At 38.5% G+C, this 18,960-nt stretch overlaps 1 protein-coding gene across 3 annotated transcripts; it reads left to right on the forward strand.

The window, feature by feature from the left end:
* The first annotated feature begins 136 nt into the window (after positions 1-136).
* Positions 137-15,416, forward strand: copz2 (COPI coat complex subunit zeta 2). 3 transcript variants are annotated; one of them, XR_003296729.2, is made up of 10 exons: positions 137-267; positions 4,493-4,561; positions 6,280-6,364; positions 6,959-7,050; positions 7,871-7,926; positions 9,437-9,514; positions 9,778-9,829; positions 10,077-10,181; positions 10,740-10,778; positions 14,322-15,416. XR_003296729.2 is itself a non-coding variant. In XM_026325596.2 (10 exons), the coding sequence occupies exons 1-10, from the start codon at positions 250-252 to the stop codon at positions 14,367-14,369; spliced, it is 570 nt and encodes a 189-aa protein (XP_026181381.1). In that variant the 5' UTR covers positions 137-249; the 3' UTR covers positions 14,370-15,261. The 3 variants fall into 3 exon arrangements, 2 of the variants coding, with proteins under 2 accessions (XP_026181381.1, XP_026181382.1); XM_026325596.2 differs by lacking the exon at positions 10,077-10,181 and adding an exon at positions 12,444-12,476 and having other exon boundaries at positions 14,322-15,261; XM_026325597.2 differs by lacking the exon at positions 10,077-10,181 and having other exon boundaries at positions 14,322-15,261.
* The last annotated feature ends 3,544 nt before the right edge of the window (positions 15,417-18,960 follow it).

Genomic DNA, 18,960 nt, shown 5'->3' on the forward strand with positions numbered 1-18,960 from the left:
CACTGTAACTGTAAACTGTAAAACTATAATACTAACCTCTAAAAGAACAGAGACTTTTATTGTGAAAAACAGAGGGCGCGAGAAGGAGGACTATCGGGAGCGCGCTCTGCTTTAGACTCCTTGTGGTTCCCTCCGACTGCCTGCCGCGGGAGCGCGCCCGGGCGGCTCCGTAAAAAAAAACTGTGCTCTCGGTGTGACAGCTCAGAGCTGTCCACGTCAACACACCAAGCGAGCACGGCGGCGGCAGCGATGGACTCCGCGTTCCTGGTGAGCCTTCACGGCGGTTCGACGGGCTCGGTTTCAGTTGTTCAGTGCAGTTGTTGGAGCATTTTGTTCGGGTTTGCTGCTCCATTTGTTGCATTCGTGCAGTTTGGGTGGTGGGCAAACGGAGAGAAGCGCTGAGGGACAGAGGGAGGGGGTGGCTGCAGATGGTTCGTAAAGCAGAAACGGGATTTGTTTATCCTTTAATAACGTCCGTGTGGTCCAGACTGGTCGGCATGTCGTCTGACTGTGGACGCGCAGGCCTGACTGGATCTGTGTTTCACATGCGGCAGCCACCACGTTTAAAAGCCACACTTTTGACATCCCGTCATCAAGGCGCAAGTTAGCTCCGTTAGAGCGGACTGACCAGAGTCCAGACCAGAGCGCAACAGGACCGGACATGTAGTCTGCAAAGGTCCGTCATGGATCGGTACAACCAAGTGTCTTGATACAAGTATTAAGACGAGCAGCGGGAGACTGTTTCAATGTCTGCTTCTGTGGAGATCGTTGACGTGTAGGGCAGAGTGGCTGCCACGTCCACGGTCTCTCTCTCTCTCTCTCTCTCACTGTCTGTCTCTCTCTCTCTCTGTCTCTGTCTGTCTCTCTGTCTTTCTCTCTCTCTCTCTCTCTCTCTCTCTCTCTGCCTGTCTCTGTCTCTCTGTCTCTCTCCGTCTGTCTCGCCGTCTCTCTCTCTCTCTGTCTGTCTCTCTCTCTGTCTCTCTGTCTTTGTCTCTCTCCCTCTTTCTCCCTCTCTCTCTCTCTCCACCTCTCTCTCTCTCTGTCTCTCTCTCCATCTCTCTCTCTTTCTGTCTGTCTGTCTCTCTCTCTCTGTTTCTTTCTCTGTCTCTGTCTCTCTGTCTCTGTCTCACTCTCAGTGCTGGAAAGTAGCTGTGTAGTTATCATAGGTAATCAGACCACGTCTTTGCGTTTACCTTATTAAATTCAAAGGTTGAGGTTAGATCAGATCCATAGCTTTGATAAAAGTACCAGTTAAAATACTGCATTTACAAGTACAAGGCGTATTAGACACTCAGCATCAACAGTGATGCATTAACTTGTGTGCAGCATTTATAGCTGTTTGAGAAGGAGCCAATTGAACCCTGCTGGAAGATTATTCTGTTAACAGGCATCATATTTTATGAGCTCAGCATACTGTGTGTTTTGAATGACGTTTTTATTCTCAAACAACTACTAACTACTGTTTTGTTACAGTATAAAACTGCAACCCATATTACCCCTAGTGCAACCAGTGACAATAATAATAATAATAATAATATAAATACTACATTCATTGTATTTCTTACATTTCTGAAAGAAATTATTATTTTTACTTACTAAAGTTAAATTTAGAGAGTGCAACTATTTTTACATTGCATTTTACTTCATGTGTTGTTAGATCAGTGTTTTAGTGTAGACCAGGGATATCCACCTGATATTCCACAAGAGCTACTGCCCGGCTTGTTTTCCAGCTGTCGCTGCCCTACCCACTGCTGTTAACTTGGATCTGGTGTGTTCAGCCAATCAGAAAAGGCAGGGTTATTTGGGGAAAACATGCCGGGCAGTAGCTCTTGAGGACCAAGGTTAGTGATCCCTGGTGTCGACTGGACTTTGTATTTTACTCAATCTTATGGGTTTGGCTCAAGTTTTCAGATCTTTTACTTAGCAAGTAAAAATATAAATACCACAGTATAAACAGTGTAAACCTGTGCAAGAAACAAAGACAGGTATAGAGAAGCAATGGGTGCCAATCCACATGAAGGACTGAGAACATGTGAGCATGAGCAGATGGACGATTGTGAGCCTGAGAGAAAACTCAGGGTTCCATTCAAGTGTCCAATAAATCTTTTTATACGTTTTCTGTTTTAACTTTGAAGTCTCAGTGTGAAAGGGTCTATGTGACACATTAGTAGAGGAAAATAGGAAGACAGAGCATCTACGATCTGTGTTGAATAAATGTAAAATAAACAGTCTTGGTCAAATACCAACAAAGTCAGTCCACATAAAAAACCACTAAGCATTCAGCATTAATATGCAGTCATTACATAGTAACTTTGCCCAGATGCCCAGACGTTACTTGAGTATGGCACTTATTAGCAGCCAGATGTGTGCTTGTCTTTTTTCCCAGAGTTGCTTTTGAGGATATTCAGTGGTTGGGTCAAGGCTTGCATCTCTGGCTGGTGTGTAAAATGTCTGAAGATATGTAGAGAATCCAGAGAGCTGTCAATGTTTGAAAATCAAGGGGCTTGATTGCCTTCTATTTCTATTGAAATGCTATGGTTTGCAGTTAAATTGAAAGCAATGACAAACACTGGCTTACCTTTCCACAAAAATCAGGACCGGTGATAATGTAAGATGTCTGGTTCTTTATCATTTGTCCTTGGTTCTGCAGAAAAGGCGGTATCTCCTTCCTGCCATGGATGGAACAGTGGACAGAAAGGGAGAAGTTAGGGTGACTCCTGCTTTCATTGATAAAATTGCATAAATAAAGCCAAATAAATTTGCCTTTACTGCAAGTATTTGCAAATAGAATAAAGCTTGCAGTTCAGAAAATGCCAATTTTACATGCAAATATCAAATTGAACTAAAATTGCTGTTGTGTGAGGATCTATGTTTAGTAGTAACAATACATTACAATACATCACACATTCAGGTGCTCATGGGAAATTTTGAAATGTGGCAACTACAGAATATAGTATACTTTCAGAAAATCAGGCCCAGTGTATGAACATCAAAGGAAATAATAATAACAATAAACATAATTTTATAATACAAATTAAAACAATACAATGAAATAGAATTTAGAGAGAGATAAAATACAAAGATAGAAATAAGAACCATTCTTGACAGAACCAGTAAAAATAAGCAAATTAATCACATGGATCTCGATAAAGCTACCCAATAAAAAGTATGTTTTAAGAGAAGATTTAAAAACACTAAGAGATTCTGCACTTCTAATCTCAGAGGGCAATGATTTCCATAGTTTTTGAGCCAATGAAAAGAAAACCCTATCACCCATAGTTCTAAGACGGGTTGATGGAACAATTAAAAGACCAGCTTCAGAAGAGCAGAGATCACGTACTGATATGTAGGGGTTTAATTCAAGGCCTTATAAGTGTGCATCAGAATTTTAAAATCAATACGAAACCTAACAGGAGGCCAGTGCAAGGCTTCCAAAATAGGTGTGATGTGATCCCTTGCACTGGTCCTAGTCAGGATTCTAGCAGCAGAGTTTTGTACCAACTATAACTTGCTTAGGGTAGCTTTTGACACTCCAACCAGCAAAGCATCACAATAATCAATGTGGGTAAGAACAAAAGTATGGATTAACTTTTTAGACACTGAGAATGTCAGCATAGGGCATAATCTGGCAGTGTTACTGAGATGAAAAGATGTTTGTCAGTGATACGAACATGAGGATCAAATATCACCCCCAATTTTTTTAATTTAGTTTGAAATTGTAAAAGAGAGCCTTCCACACTTAAGGTAAAAAAAAAGACAAATTATTCCTTTAAGACAATTTCCTTGTTCCATTTGTTCTGAAAGAATTACTGCACATTCTCTGTTTCTTGCTCTAAATCCTTAACAAGTGATGCAGCTGTGGGGTTGGTATAGTTGGTTGGTTTCTTTTAACACTAAAAGGTCTTAATAAATATTAGAATATTAGTACATATATTCATGGTTCTCCAGTAGAGGAATCCTGTAAATTTCATTAATCCTTTGGCTTTTCACACCATGGCACTTACAGCTGGGAAAACTGAATGTTGCAAGTTCCAGGTCTAAGTTCTGTGATACACTCTGACTGTGAATCTATGCTAGTCAGTGCATAACAGAACTTTGTCCCGGGTCTGAAAACTCTTCACAAGGACAGATGGATAGATAGATGGAGAGAAAAGTAGTGTGTGAAGGAGAATTGAAAATATCTTTTTTACGAACATTTTCATGTTGAACAATGTTTTTTAAAAAAACTAGACTAATGAGGAAGTGAATGCAGCCTGGAGTCAATTGTAGAAACTGGTTGGACTGGGCAGCTTGTGTGTGCGAATGTGTGGACCAGATTAAATGCAAAGTAGGGTGTTACTGGAAAAGGTGGCTTTATCTGGATAATTGTTAGAACACAGTGGTTAGGTGTGGAAGGGTTGGCTTTGACTGTAACTCTGACATTACATCCTACAGTTCTTGCTGTTCAGCAAACCTGAAACATTTAAAATGTTCTCTGTGTTTATTTTTGCAGGAACCTTGCCTCTACACAGTAAAAGCTGTTTTCATTCTTGACAACGATGGCAACAGACTTCTGTCAAAGGTAAGTTTAGCGGACCATACCAGTGATTTTGGCCTACATGCTTGAGTCCATTAACTGCAAATGACATGGCTGATAATTCTGTATTTTGATTGGGTGGAAGGTGTCAGTTAACTTTCAGTTAATCACAATAAAAGCCGAGCCATGTTTCGCCAGATTAATTATTTTAATGAGAAGCATAGCAGTGGGAAATGTTAGGTTAGTATTAACAGAAGAGTTCACTTTTTCTGGACTGGACTCCTATGAAAGTGTTGGACTTTTGATGAATGTTAAAAGCTTAAAACTCATGCAGAAGAACCATTCATTTCACATATTCTCCTTGTTTTTCAAAACCTGGTTCTTATATTACCCAAAAGGCAACTCAACTATTTGCAGCGAATATGGCATTGTGTCTATTCATCTAAAGCAGAGTTGAAGAGCGAGCTATAGGGCTTTGGTAAGCTCATTTCTTTCTAGCTCCACACCCTGAGTTTGCTTCTAGCAGGATTCACTCAAGTAATATCACTTGAGGCTAATTTATCAAACTTCCCAGAGCTCCTTCTGAGCCTCCCCAGCACCTGGAATCAGGCTTTGATGTGTGGAATTGTAAACAGTGAGGCTGTTATCAGTCAGATCACATTCCAAGCAGAAACACTAGATTAGATGCTGCATCATTTGCTGTGAAGCCCTCATGCATGACGGCAATTTGAATCTAGTGTGGTAATGGTATACTCCACCACAACAATGACATTAACTGAATGTAAATAAATTCATTAGCTATTGCTAGAAAAATGCTTACCATAAATAGTACTGTAGTATTAATAATAGTAGCACTGACAACAGGCCTTGTTTTTATGAAAATCCTACTTAAATTCAATGACCTAACAAAAGCAAAAACAGTGGCTTGGTGCCTTATCATACAGCATTTGATACGGTTAAACAGTCTCTCACAATGGTTAGGTGCTCATGTAGAGATTCAAGGCATGGTACTTAAGTGGTTTACCTTATACCTAACAGACTGACATCAGCAGCTTTTCTTCTTCCTGTGCTCCCACCACCTGTAGAGTGCTGCAGGGCCCGATACAGGCACCTGTTCTCATTGCCCTCTATATGATCCCAGTGGGCCATACGCAATTACAGTATTTCTTACCATTGTTATGCTGATGATATACAACTGTACCTTCTAACCCTAGTTGACACCTCTAGCTTTGGTCATACTGTCGATTGCCTGCAGGAGACTAAGACTTGGCTGGTGGTAAATTCTCTCTGCATAAATGAAACGAAAACTAAATTACTTTCTCCCAAAACGGAGATAACCTGCCACTTAGAGTTTTTATCCATGCTACAAATCTTGGCGTCATTTCTGATTCTCACCTGAAACTCAAAAACCAAGCCCTGCAACTAAAAGATGCTACTTTTATTTCAAAGTATTGCCAAACTGAAGTCCATCCTTTCAATTGCTGATATGAAGAAGGTTATTATTGTGCTCATTTCTGGATTATTGTAACTCACTGTATCTGAGCATTAGCTATATGTTTTGTGTTATTTGCATTGTATTTTAGTAGTCACTATGTAGAGCATTTTGGTCAACCTCGCAGGATTTTAAATGTGCTATGTAAATAAACTTTGGATGTCCATTCTTCCATTCACAATGTGTGTTTTATGGAAGTAACCCTAGAGAGAACAAACTCCTTAACACAGGTTAGTGCCAAGGTTAACTCAATGCTGTATGTTTTTTTCAGTACTATGATCCTGAGTTTTACTCCTCCATAAAGGAGCAGAAGAACTTTGAGAGAAATGTCTTCAACAAGACACACAAAGCAGACAGTAAGTTCCACTCTGTGTGTTTTGGTTCTGGTGTCTGTTGGATGCAACTGATGTCCTCTGTTGCATCTAGTAGCTATCTAGTGGAACAGCATTTGCATGTGATACTATCCTAAAGCAGTTATTACATAAGCCTGGTTTCCACTATTGTTTGGCTTTTGAGAGAAACCTAATCAACACTTTCTGATGCATTTTGTGACACTGCAGAAAAAAGTTTCCTTTTCAGGGAAAGTAGGATTCATGTCTCTGATACCTGAGTCCCTGCCCCTGGCCTCCTTATCACCCACACAGTATAGTCCTCCTTTTATTCTAAGCTCCTCCTTCATTCCCCCCTTTCGTCTCTGTTTTTTCCCTTCCTTTTATACCTGTCATGCTGTAACCTTGCTTCTTCTCTCCCACTTCATCCTCCCTTTGTCTTACTTTCCTTAATGCATGTCTTCACTCCTTCAAATGCTATCACCCCTCTCTTCCTCCTTTATCATTCAAAAATGTCTCTCCTCTCCTTTCATTCTCAGTTTTCTTTCTTCTCATATCTATAAAAGAGAAGTTTGCCAGTCTTATTTTCACCACTAACCATCCCTCTCTCCTTCTGTCTAGATGAGATAGCTTTCCTGGAGGGGATGACCATCGTCTATAAGTGCAGTATAGATCTCTTTTTCTATGTGGTGGGAAGTGCTCAGGAGAACGAGGTACTGTGAATATAGCTCTCTTTGACAAAAAATGTTGTTTTCCTTTTCTCAGAAAAGATTAATTATAATAATGAGGATGAAAATGTTTAGAGACTCTCAGTGCAGGTTAGTGGCCTCTAGAGCTGACAGATTTGCTCAACAAATTGCTGTCAAAGGGGGGGACTCTATCTATTTTCTGACTACCTGATTTGTGGCACTTAACCCCAAAACCATGTTCTCTACTGAAGAAATACCTGCAAACTAAAAGCTGCTTCTCCATGCTTGGAAAAAACCTGTGGGACACTCCAGAGACCAGTCCCTGATGTTCTGTTTGTTCTACCTGGGTCATAGAGACTTAGTAATTGGAAAAAGTATTTGGGCCAAAGCCAAAAGAATTGGTGTGATGTATTCAGTGTTGTTCTAGTGAGCACCTTTGTTGCCACATTCTGAACAAGTTGTAATTGTTTTATAGTTTCCTTCTTTCTTGGGAGATGTCAGTGATTGGTTCACACTGTGACCAGTTATGAAGCACAGAGTCGATTCACTACTGTCAGCCATACTTCTCACATACTTACTTTCTGTCAGTGTTGTATCACACTGCAATTTCAGCTACTTGCTAAATAAATGTTAAATTGTGTTAGATATCAGCCTTACCTAACGAATAAAAACAAAAAAAATCCCACCTGTGCACCAGACATAATTTTAGACTGCCTTCTATTATCAAGTTAACTGGTGGACTAAGTTTATATACTGAACTTTAGCCACAGGTTGTGACAGAAAACGGATGAATGCAGTTTTAAATTCAAACATCTCAAAATTGTCCTTTTTTTTCTCTCTCTAGCTGATGTTGATGTCAGTACTGAACTGCCTGTTTGACTCTCTCAGTCAAATCCTGAGGTATGTTCACGCATCAAAGTTACAAGAGTGAGTTACACGAGAATGTATGCATGATTAAGATTTAAGATTAATAATATTTTGCATCTGCAAATACAAGCACAGTTACACAGAAACACAGAAATTCACAATACTGTTTTCCAGAATTCTTCTACTGAAAACCACTCTAATGTCTGACAGCTTCAGTTTTGTTGCTGCAATAAAAAATGTATTTTTCTCCATGCACATGCATCATTGTAATATTACTGCTTTTCTCATGCATGTGGTCTCAGCACTCAGTGCTTAAAGTAATGCACACACTGCTCCATACCAGCCCAGACATGCTTCTTGCAGAACCTCTTAGAAAGATAATGAGTCTCTGTGTGAAAACTGATGTAAAATTCAACAACCGTGTGTGTTTTGTTCCTGAAAGCCAATTGTGATTAGATTTCAAAAATAGCATGTTAAATAACGTATTAAAGTAATCCTTAAGGGGGTAGCAAACACTGGAGCTGAATGATGTCAAAATGAATTCCACTCCTCATTTAAATTCGACATGAAGAAGAGAAGACAGAAGAAAAGAGTAAGATTATTTTGAATGGCTGTCTGTGTTCATCTCAGTCCTGTGTGTGTGTGGGGGGGTTAACTGCAACATTAACAGCCAAACAGCAGCTCCTGTGGTTGCTATGGGAACCAATGCAGGAGTAATGCAGAGTGTGAGCAATAGAATCATGATATTATTATACAGTAAGAAAGATTACAGGCATTCTAAGTGGTCTTGTGCAGTATGGAAATGTCTGGCTTTTGTCAGTGAAGCTGTTTAAAGGTCTTCTGATTTTAATTCAAACTTGAGTAGTAAACGTGTAACAGCCTGTTGATTAATGTTTGACCATTTGTTTTCACACAGTGTATTGTCTTCAAATTCTCATGTTGTAAATTAGACCTGTAAAGTTTAATCAATATTCTAATATGAATATAATCAGTCTAAGAGTTCAAGGAATGTTTTTTTTCTGCATTTCACTTTACAGTAATGTGATAAACTGTTCAGTAAAGAACAGTGTTCAGTAAAGCATAGGGATTATAATTCAGTAATTACATTGTGATAATTATTATGTGTTCAGTGGGCAGACTAGTGTGGGATATGGCTGCACCATTATGCATTTCAAGAAGAAAACATATATGTACTTTTGCTAAAATAAAGAAAGGATGCAGTGATGTGACGAGCCACTGTAATCTGACATGTCCCACTTAAATACAATAACGAGTCATAACAGATGGGGTGGCCAGGGTTACTAATGTTTAGAGTTAATTTGTACATGATTTATTAAAGATAAACACAGCCATGCATATTGCTCTGCTGTGCTTCTGAGATTTCACAAAATATAAGACCCATTTCCACCAAGATACCAATAATTTGCTTATGCTGAAATGGCAGTTTTTGAGGATTAATGAACTACCCTGAATTTGTGAAGATATTTAAGGTCATTCGGAGTATTATGGAGTAGGTGTGGCTAATTGTGGTGTTCTTCTGCAGAAAGAATGTGGAGCGGAGGTGTTTACTGGATAACATGGAAGGAGTGTTCCTAGTTGTGGATGAAATTATTGATGGAGGGTAAGAGAGAAATAATGTTTACAACATCTGGCATATTACAGAACAATATATACAAAATTTTATATTAACTACAACACATCAGCTCTGCAAAAACCTTGTGATGATTTATTGTGCATTCAAACCAGAAAACATCTATAGCAGGATTGTTGTGAGCATCAATAATGTGTTGCTCATTTTTCAGTAAATTCTATAAACATCAGAAAATTGTACTAGTCCTGTTTGTTGTGTGTTCAGGTCTGACTGGTAATTAATTTTGTTGCCAGGGTGATTCTGGAGAGTGACCCTCAACAGGTCCTACAGAAGGTCAGCTACAGGGTAAGATGAATATCAGTCATTCCCAACCAGCACTAATATCAATGTATATCAATGTGTATTTATTTATTTGAATCACTGCAGATGAAATGATGAAAACGTTATGTGCTATATACATAAGAGCAGCTGTTCCAGTTCAGAGTTAATCTCATACTGTAACATCATAACTCTTCTCACTGGCTTCTTGCCTCCTCTTACCTATTTTACTTTTCTCTCCCTCCTTCCCCCTGTCTCGCCTGATTGGTGTCAGCTAATGTCAGAGCAAGCCTATGGCTTCGTCCTGTTTGATTACATCACCGGTAACCTAGAGGGCCAGACAGACAAGCGCCAGCTGCTGTAGACAGACAGACAGAGGGTGAGGGAGAGAGTTAAAGAGAAAGATAGTGAAGTGGAGAGAGTGAAAGAATGCATGAGTGTGAGACAAAGATAATAACAGACAGATGAGGTAAGTGTATGGTGAGAGAGCATGCTGACTAACAGAGGCCTTTTAAAAGAAGGCTGGCTGTGGTAGTACAAATCTATCTGCTGGTGGCACTAGAGGAAAGGTCGGGGAAACACCAGACTATATCCACTGGGGACCATAAATGCCTGTGCACAGTTTCATGATAATAGGTGTTGAGATAGTTGAGTCTCTGTGCTGTCAGACTTAAAGCAATGTCATTAGCATGGTTTACATTATAATATGAGTTGTGATTGGCTGACCTGTTAACCTGTCTGCTTTCACTGTACCTCAGCTACACTATGCAATGTCTACATCATTGCATTACACATAACATATTAGACCTAATGGTGATGGCAGTGCACTGCTTGTGTATTATTTTGTGTGTGTGTGTGTGTGTGTGTGTGTGTGTGTGTGTGTGTGTGCATGACTTTTGCATTTCTCCCATACACTCAGTGATGTTTTTTTTTTCAGGCGGATGAGAATCCATTATCTGAACAAAGCGTGACCCAGGTAACACCTACACACACACATAAATGACTGATAGACATGAATCAACACCACACATTCAGAGACGCACCCATATGGATCCTTGAAAGCATAATAATATTTGGTCTTTTAACTTCATATCTATGTCACAACTGCTGCTTTTGACCACTAGATGTGGGCATTTTCACTAATACTTGACATCTTGAATAATGTATAATATCAAAGTGGTGGAGGAAACTGAGAAAATTATTTTAATAGCAGCCTGACATACACTGATCATTGGTCCCACAGAACAGCACAGCAGGTAGGGTAATTTTACAAGAACAAAAGTTCACTGATTAAACCAACTCATGTATATCCAAACCACAATTATGATCACAGCAACATTGCTAGTTGCATTCTGTGTGGTAATCAAACCATTTGACTAGTAGTGTTAAGTATTGCTGACATGAGTACAGTCTAGCACCTACCAGTTGAAATGGCAGCCCTGTTGTGGCTGTTTGATGAAATTAACTTAAAGAAAAATGCACCATTACACACATCTCACACACACAGGTTATACTGACAGATTAATGCAGTGTCTGAACCATGGAAGCCTATTAAAGACTGAAGCCAATAAAGTGTGTATGTGTGTATATAAGTCGGATAGTGGAGAGGTATGATATGATAATAGACACATGATTCAATGAAAGATTATTAGAAAAAAAGCTAAAGTAAAATAAAGTATTCATATCTATGATGCTCTTCCACTTCCCTCTCCTGTATTCATGGGAAAAAAATGACAGGGCTTTGTGTTTAGCAGTGGCAGGTATATGCTGCCCTCTGTTGGACAGCATTACAAACACACCTCTTTGTTTTCAGTGTGATTTGTTACGAATGCTGCATTGAAAAATCATGTCACAATGTTAAGCAATTTATTCAAGACAAAAGTCCAAATAATTTAACATGTGCTTTTTATATAATTATGATGCAGTAAATGCAAACTTGAAAAGCAAATACCATTGTATCATATTATACACAACAACCAGCAGAAGCCCCCTGAGAAAGCATTTACAGAAAGATTAGCCTGGGAATTCAATTAGCACACACACTCAGACAGTGATAGGGAAATAAAATTATAAAAAAATAAAAAAATTATAAAAAATTAAAATTAAAAAAAATATATATATATATATATATACACACATATTCTGTAGTCTGTATTCATTTTGTTTATATATTTGTGTTTGTGTTTATTATTGCCAGTAAAGTTTTCCTGATGATTAAAGATTCACTCTACATGTGCTGCTTGTTAGAAAATCTTGCTGTGCTTCCTGTTAGCTTACACACCAACTTTATGGCAGCTAACTGTTCTCTGACAAAACATTTGGGGTGCATGCTAACGCTTGTAGCTCACCATACTTCATCTCCAGAGCACTGCACAACACTACCGGGCTGAACTCTGAGTGAATTGGATTAATGGGTTAATAAACAAGTACCGGTGGATGAATTAACATCCGGTGAGCAATTCAGTGCTGATCAGAGAGCTCGTCTGCCATAAAGACCTTATGTAACAGCATTATATCACTTAAACACAAGTGCTGATGTAGTTTCTTATTGCAGGCATTACTTGAATTGAATGTCTTTCTTATGTGCTTTTTGGTGACATGCTAATATACTTATCTTTGTCTGTTGCATTAACCCTCACAGCACATAACAGAGAAACTGGCTCTGACCACTAACGTAAGTCTGTACTAACTTCACAACAGTCTGCATGGTACTACAGAGCTTATCATCATATAGTACTGGATCACTACACTGCCTGTCGTACGCTTGACAGCTGTAGGCATCAGTTCCGTATTGGTCCCATAACTATATGTAGGTGTACCTCTAATGACACACAGCAAATAAGACCTAAAAACCATAGAAACAAAGTACTGTATCATATGCCAGTTACAAGTTTTAGCCACATTTTCATGGTGGATTTACCATATACCATATAAAATCAGAAAGGTTTGCTTTCATATTAAAGTTCACAGAATTAAAGGTTTTGCATTCTGCACAATCTGTACTGTAGCAGAACATAACATTACACAGAGCTGCCTAATAGTCCAACAAACTAGCCCACAAGACAAAAGGCCAAATAATTATCATTTAACATCTACTTTTTATATAATTATGATGCAGTAAATGCAAACTTGAAAAGCAAATACTATTTTGTTGTATTATACACCACAACCAGCAAAAGCATTATGTAGCAGGCAAAAAACACTGGATACAGCTGTTATACAGGAAGACGCTCTAAGCATATGAAAGCAGCAGTAGAATGCCACTTGGGCCTGATATGACATCATATTTTTTTTAACACACCCCTTTCAACTAATTGCCCAATTGCACAGCCTTAAGAGCGTGCATATCATGAATGCTGGGTCTTGTTTGTTTTCTGAGAATCTACTGCACCTACTGGTAACTTGTTTGCCATGTAGCAATAAAAAATATACTAAAAACCTGGATTACTCTGGTTAGTCACATTGTACTGCTATTATTTTGAACAATACTGTAGGTTGGATATTGGTCTACAATTAGCCAAGACTCCTGGATCAAGACTAGGCTTTTTGAGTAAGGGTTTGATTACTGCAGTCTTAAAGGCCTGTGGTACGTAGCCTGATACTAGAGATAAATTTACCAAGTCTAATATAGATGAGTTCATTAATGGCAGGGTGCCTTTAAGCAGTCTAGTCGGGATGGGGTCTAAGAGACACGTTGATGATTTCGATGAAGCAACTACTGATGTAAATTCAGAGAGATCTATAGGAGAGAAGCAGTCTAAACATAACTGAGGTCCTACAGATGATTCAAGAGCTACTGTAGTAGAAGATTCATTTATTGCAGTTATAGGAAGCATTTTCACATAAACACTGTCCAGTAATAAGTAATCCGAGTAATGCAGAAAAGAGAAAAAATGCTTTTACTGTAAAGTGTGTGTATTTTAACAGTTGCTGATAAATGGTTAAGCTGCTCTCAGTGCTGTGATCCTCTAATATGCAGACATTAAACTCCACATGGTTGTCTGGCCTCTAGTGGTTAAACAATGATACTGCAACACTATACAAGTTAAACAGAAATGACTGCACTAACTCCAAATAAACATTTTTTATTCAACATGAGTATTATGGAAGCAAAGAAAAACACAGAAAAACACTTACTGGATTTTTCGTTCACTTGAGGTGAGCATGAAATTGCTTAAAACAAAGAGCAGGTTTTTAGTAGTTTATTGTACATGAGCTCATTATGAAAACAAGTTGTTAAAGTTAGATAGTACATTAAGGCCTTTGGCATCTCTCCCATTCTGTTAGACATTTATTTTAGGAATATTAATATTAATGTTACAGCACTTGTATACCATTCAAAATATTCATCTTTGAGTAAGCTCATTATGATATTTTCATGTTCAGTTTGACCATAACATTTAGTAATGCTGTTTTAGTTCATACATTATATTTTTTTATGCTGCCCGCCTCCCATTGTATTTTTATTCTGCATTATATTGTATACAGTATATTTCATTTCTTTCTTTGTGTTTTCCAGGTTCTGCAGTCAGCCAAGGAGCAGATCAAATGGTCTATACTGAAATGACTTAAGGCAGGAAATGTAGGATTCTAAAAAGATGTTCTAGGAAATATTTCTAGTACCAAAGCTATTTTTTAGGAACAGAGGGTTACAAATCTGTCAGATTGTAGGCTGCTATATATAGCAATTAACTATCCAGTAATAGTGTACTGTTTCTGTGCAATGACATTTGTGTGTGATTAATTTATTTGGTTTTTAGAGTTGTGTCAATGTGGAAATGGCATTTACATGTAACAGGCCAAATGAGACCATTTGACCATATTCAGTGTCTCTAGAATGAAAGTCTGAAAAATCTAGCCTATATAAAGCTGGGCACTTACTAAATACCAAACTTACTCAATGAAAATTCAGGAAGCCTGGGGAATGATCAATGTTTTATTAGCCTACTTTTATTTTGGTAGAGCAGGATCTTCTACTCTTGTTTACTCTGAACAGAATATGATTATAGGGTTTATTTGAATTGTTTTGCATATTGGGGAAAGTTTTAAATTACACCATTTTATACATGAACTTTTTGCTAGCAGCAAAAACATGGAATATTGTGGACAAAATACTAAATAAAATAATACTAAACTGCATCCCGCATTAGCAAAGATAATAAGAACTGACATTTCTGCAAATATCTGACATCCTTTGTACAATGAGCTATGTAGTTTAATAACGTTTTTATGATTGTATGTAGGTGCCTTAAACAACATCAATGTGGTCATTCAAAGATTGCAAAGGAATGTAACAATACTAGCCTATAAAGCTTAACAGCATATGTAAGAGGCAATATGTTACTGGCAATATGTGACTTAGAACACTTTTTTTCTTAATACAGAAATTCTCTTATGAAGATACACAAATATCTGTATGTGTAATTTATCTATGAAAGAAAATAAAGTGGGATACAGGATTTTGTCTATTCTGTTGGTACAATGTGAGAAATATTTTTATTTGAAACAAGAAAAAAGCCAAAGACCAACAAGTTATTTTGTTTATATTTGCATGTTACTGAAACTGTCACTTTCAGAACTGCCCTTTTGTGACACAATAAAATGATTCCTGCAATTTGATTCTTCTTCTTCCTTGATTATTCTTCTTCTTCTTACTGCCAGGCAGAAAAAAATCATAGACATATAAAATACAATGTATTTTTATAAAACACATTGTATTTTATATGTCTATGCAAAAAACAATTACCTGACATCATGGGTAAATCCAAACTCTGCCCTGTGAGGGGTCAACTATGTTATTGGTTGAAACCAAGTGACGTCACGAGTCATGTGTAGTACTCTCTCAGCCAATGGTTTGTTCTGGTTTGATACAACTGAAATGTGATTGGCTTTCAATGGAGCCCTCATTAGGCCTACACACTTGACCAGTGTTTACAAGTGTACTAATAATAATAACAATAACAATAATAATTATTATTTATCGTTCAGACCTGATCATTCTAAATGTTACAGTAGAACAACAGCACTCTCAGCTTACACAGTTCTGTCACACCCTCCACCGATAAGTGATCAATAGTATTTTGATCAACACTGACAGTAATAACAGGAGCTGTAGAAAATATGGCTCATAAACATGGCAAGTGTGTTTCTCATGCCTTTTCTGCTGCCACAGGTTTGCTGCTCTCCTTTCTCTGACAAATGGATCAGATCAGTAACTTTACTCCAATGAAATGTCAACTCTACTTTAGTTTCCTTTGAATTGGTTTGGGTTTAGCATCAAAACAGCCTTAAACAGGCTGGTTATAGTGTGGAGCCCACTGTTGTCTATACATTAGTCTTATAGGACATCGCTGGAGGCGGTAGGAGCAAAAAAGAAGGAGAGACTATTAACTTACCGAACAGCTGAACTATGGATTTCTGTGTGGTCAGCGTGCAGCTGTGTGTGTTACTGTGTGTTATAGCCAACTGACTTATATGTGAATCTGACAGACGCTATTGGGTTTTATTGTCAGTTTACATGTAGAGCCGTGTAATACTGAGCATGTTGCACACTAACGTCAGGCTAAAGGCCAGGTGTGAAGCAGCGGGAGAGGAAGAGGAAGAAGGCAAAGAGTCTCTGATGAAACCAGAGCCACACTTGTGGACCATGTTGTAAACCATGGTCTATCCATGGCAGAGGCTGGTCGAAGAGTACAGCCTCATATAAACAAGTTCACAGTGTCATCAATTCTGCAAACATTTGGTGGCATAGCAGCAGTATTCACCCATCAGCAAGTAAAAGAAATCTGTAACATGGTCATCGCCAGCAATACCATCAGGTTGAAAGAGATCCAAGCTTCAATCATTAATGATAACACTATCTGTGCAAATATCAATTCTTTTACCCTTTCCACTATAGACAGAGTTTTGTCAAAAGATCAAATCAGCATGAAACAGCACTTAACTATAAGGTGTCATTTGAGCGAAATAGCAAATGAGTGAAGGAGCTGTAATACCAATATGTTCAGATAAACATTGGCGTGCAGATGGCATTTTATTGTACTGTATACAGGTAGTTTTACTGTACTTCAATGATGCCTCTATCTTTTGAAGTTGTAGATACTCAAATAATAAAAATGGAAAACATTTCTACTTCACTACTAAACTTTATATTTTTCTTTGCCACTAAATAGAGAGTATTGGATCTGGCCCACCTCATATTCTTCTTTTTGTGGAAGAAACTGGCTTCAGTTTATCAGTATCGTATCAGTTTATGCTGGAGATGTGGCCAGAATGTCATTGGACACCGAGACACAAGTGACACACCAGGCCAACATGGGGACAATTAGGCAATGTGTGCTGCCATTTCTGAGAATGGTGTGAGCGCACACATATTCCACTTGTTGGGCCCTACAACACCCAACTTCTCCTGGCCTTCCTAGATACACTTTAGAGATGTTATACCAGGACATGAGAGACATTTAGTTAGGCCAGATTTGACAAACTATGTGAATAGTTTGTGTGGAATAATGTCAGCTTTCAACACTGTTAGAGAATGGTTTGCTGCACATCCAAGGATGAAAATGGAGTTCCTTCTACCCTACTCCCCATGCCTGAATCCTATAGAGGAATTCTTTTCAGCCTGGAGGTGGAAAGTATATGACCATTGGCCACAGGATCAGATGTCTCTGTTGGATGTCATGAATGCTGCATGTGAAAACATCACAGGTGATCAGTGTAGGGGATGGCTGCACCACGCAAAGAGATTTTTCCCCTGGTGCATAGCAAGGGAAAACATCTAATGTGATGTTGACGAAAATCTCTGACCAAACCAAGACCAACAGGATGTCCATGAAGATGAGAGCTTGTAGTGTGACTGTTTGTAGCCTTCTGTGAAGGGGTAAAAAGGTTTTGCTTTGCTTACTTACTAAGCTTTTTTTATGGGATTTTAGTTTTTATTTAGATTTTTCAAAAGGTCGTAATTTTGTTTCAATTGTCCTGTAATTTGTGTGATCATGTTGAAAAAGCAGCTATGCATTATGACCAGTATGGCTCAAATGAAAATGACTCTTCATTTTGGTGGCACTGACCAATCAGCTGACACAAAAATTAGGTTTTGAAATGTAAATTAAATGTTTTGGGTGACTTACTACCTTTTTTTTGTTTGATTGTTTATTTGAATAATAAACATTATTACACCAATAGTTGGTGTAAAAGATGATATGTTCACAGGTCATAGAGTGCAAGGTTAATTTGGAGAGCAAGTCCCTACAGACACACACAAACAATAACAATACAAACATGCAATAAAGATTTGCTGAATGATCAAAAGGTAGTGACAGTTCAATTCAATTCAATTCAATTCAATTCAATTTTAGGGTAGGGGAGCTCAGTGCACCGATGGTCCTCGGGCAGTCTAGGCCTATAGCAGCATAACTAAGGGATGGTTCAGGGTTGCCTGAAGCCAGCCCTAACCATACGCTTTGTCAAAGAGGAAGGTTTTAAGTCTAGCCTTAAAAGTACAGAGAGTGTCTGCCTCCTGAACCCAGGCTGAGAGCTGGTTCCACAGGAGAGGAGCTTGATAGCTAAAGGCTCTGCCTCCCAGTCTGCTTTTGAGAACTCTGGGAACCACAAGTAGACCTGCACTCTGAGAGCGAAGTGGTCTATTGGGATAATATGGTACTATGAGGTCTTTAAGGTATGAAGGAGCTTGATTATGAAGGGATTTGTATGTGAGAAGAAGGATTTTAAATTCTATTCTATATTTTACAGGGAGCCAATGAAGAGAAGCTAATATAGGAGAAATATGATCTGTCTTGCTAGTTCCTGTCAGGACTTTGGCTGCGGCATTCTGGATTAACTGGAGGCTTTTTATGGAGATACTGGGACATCCAGATAGTAATGAGTTACAGTAATCTAGCCTTGAGGAAACAAATGCATGGACTAGTTTTTCTTCATTGGCTTCATTGGGTTCAGGAGGCAGACACTCTCTGTACTTTTAAGGCTAGACTTAAAACCTTCCTCTTTGACAAAGCGTATAGTTAGGGCTGGCTTCAGGCAACCCTGAACCATCCCTTAGTTATGCTGTTATAGCCCTAGCAAGCCCGAGGACCATCGGTGCACTGAGCTCCCCGGGTCCAAGGCTGAGATGAAAGATGGAGTCCTGAAGAAATACAGAA

The sequence above is a fragment of the Mastacembelus armatus genome, chromosome 8, assembly GCF_900324485.2.
Source record: "Mastacembelus armatus chromosome 8, fMasArm1.2, whole genome shotgun sequence".
Lineage (NCBI taxonomy): Eukaryota > Metazoa > Chordata > Actinopteri > Synbranchiformes > Mastacembelidae > Mastacembelus > Mastacembelus armatus.

Bases quoted from the DNA above. Each gene is read 5' to 3' on its own strand.
- copz2 (XM_026325596.2), top strand. The intron at 7,051-7,870 runs GTACTGTGAATA...TTCTCTCTCTAG, and splicing joins GAAGTGCTCAGGAGAACGAG to CTGATGTTGATGTCAGTACT. The intron at 12,477-14,321 runs GTAAGTCTGTAC...TGTGTTTTCCAG, and splicing joins AACTGGCTCTGACCACTAAC to GTTCTGCAGTCAGCCAAGGA.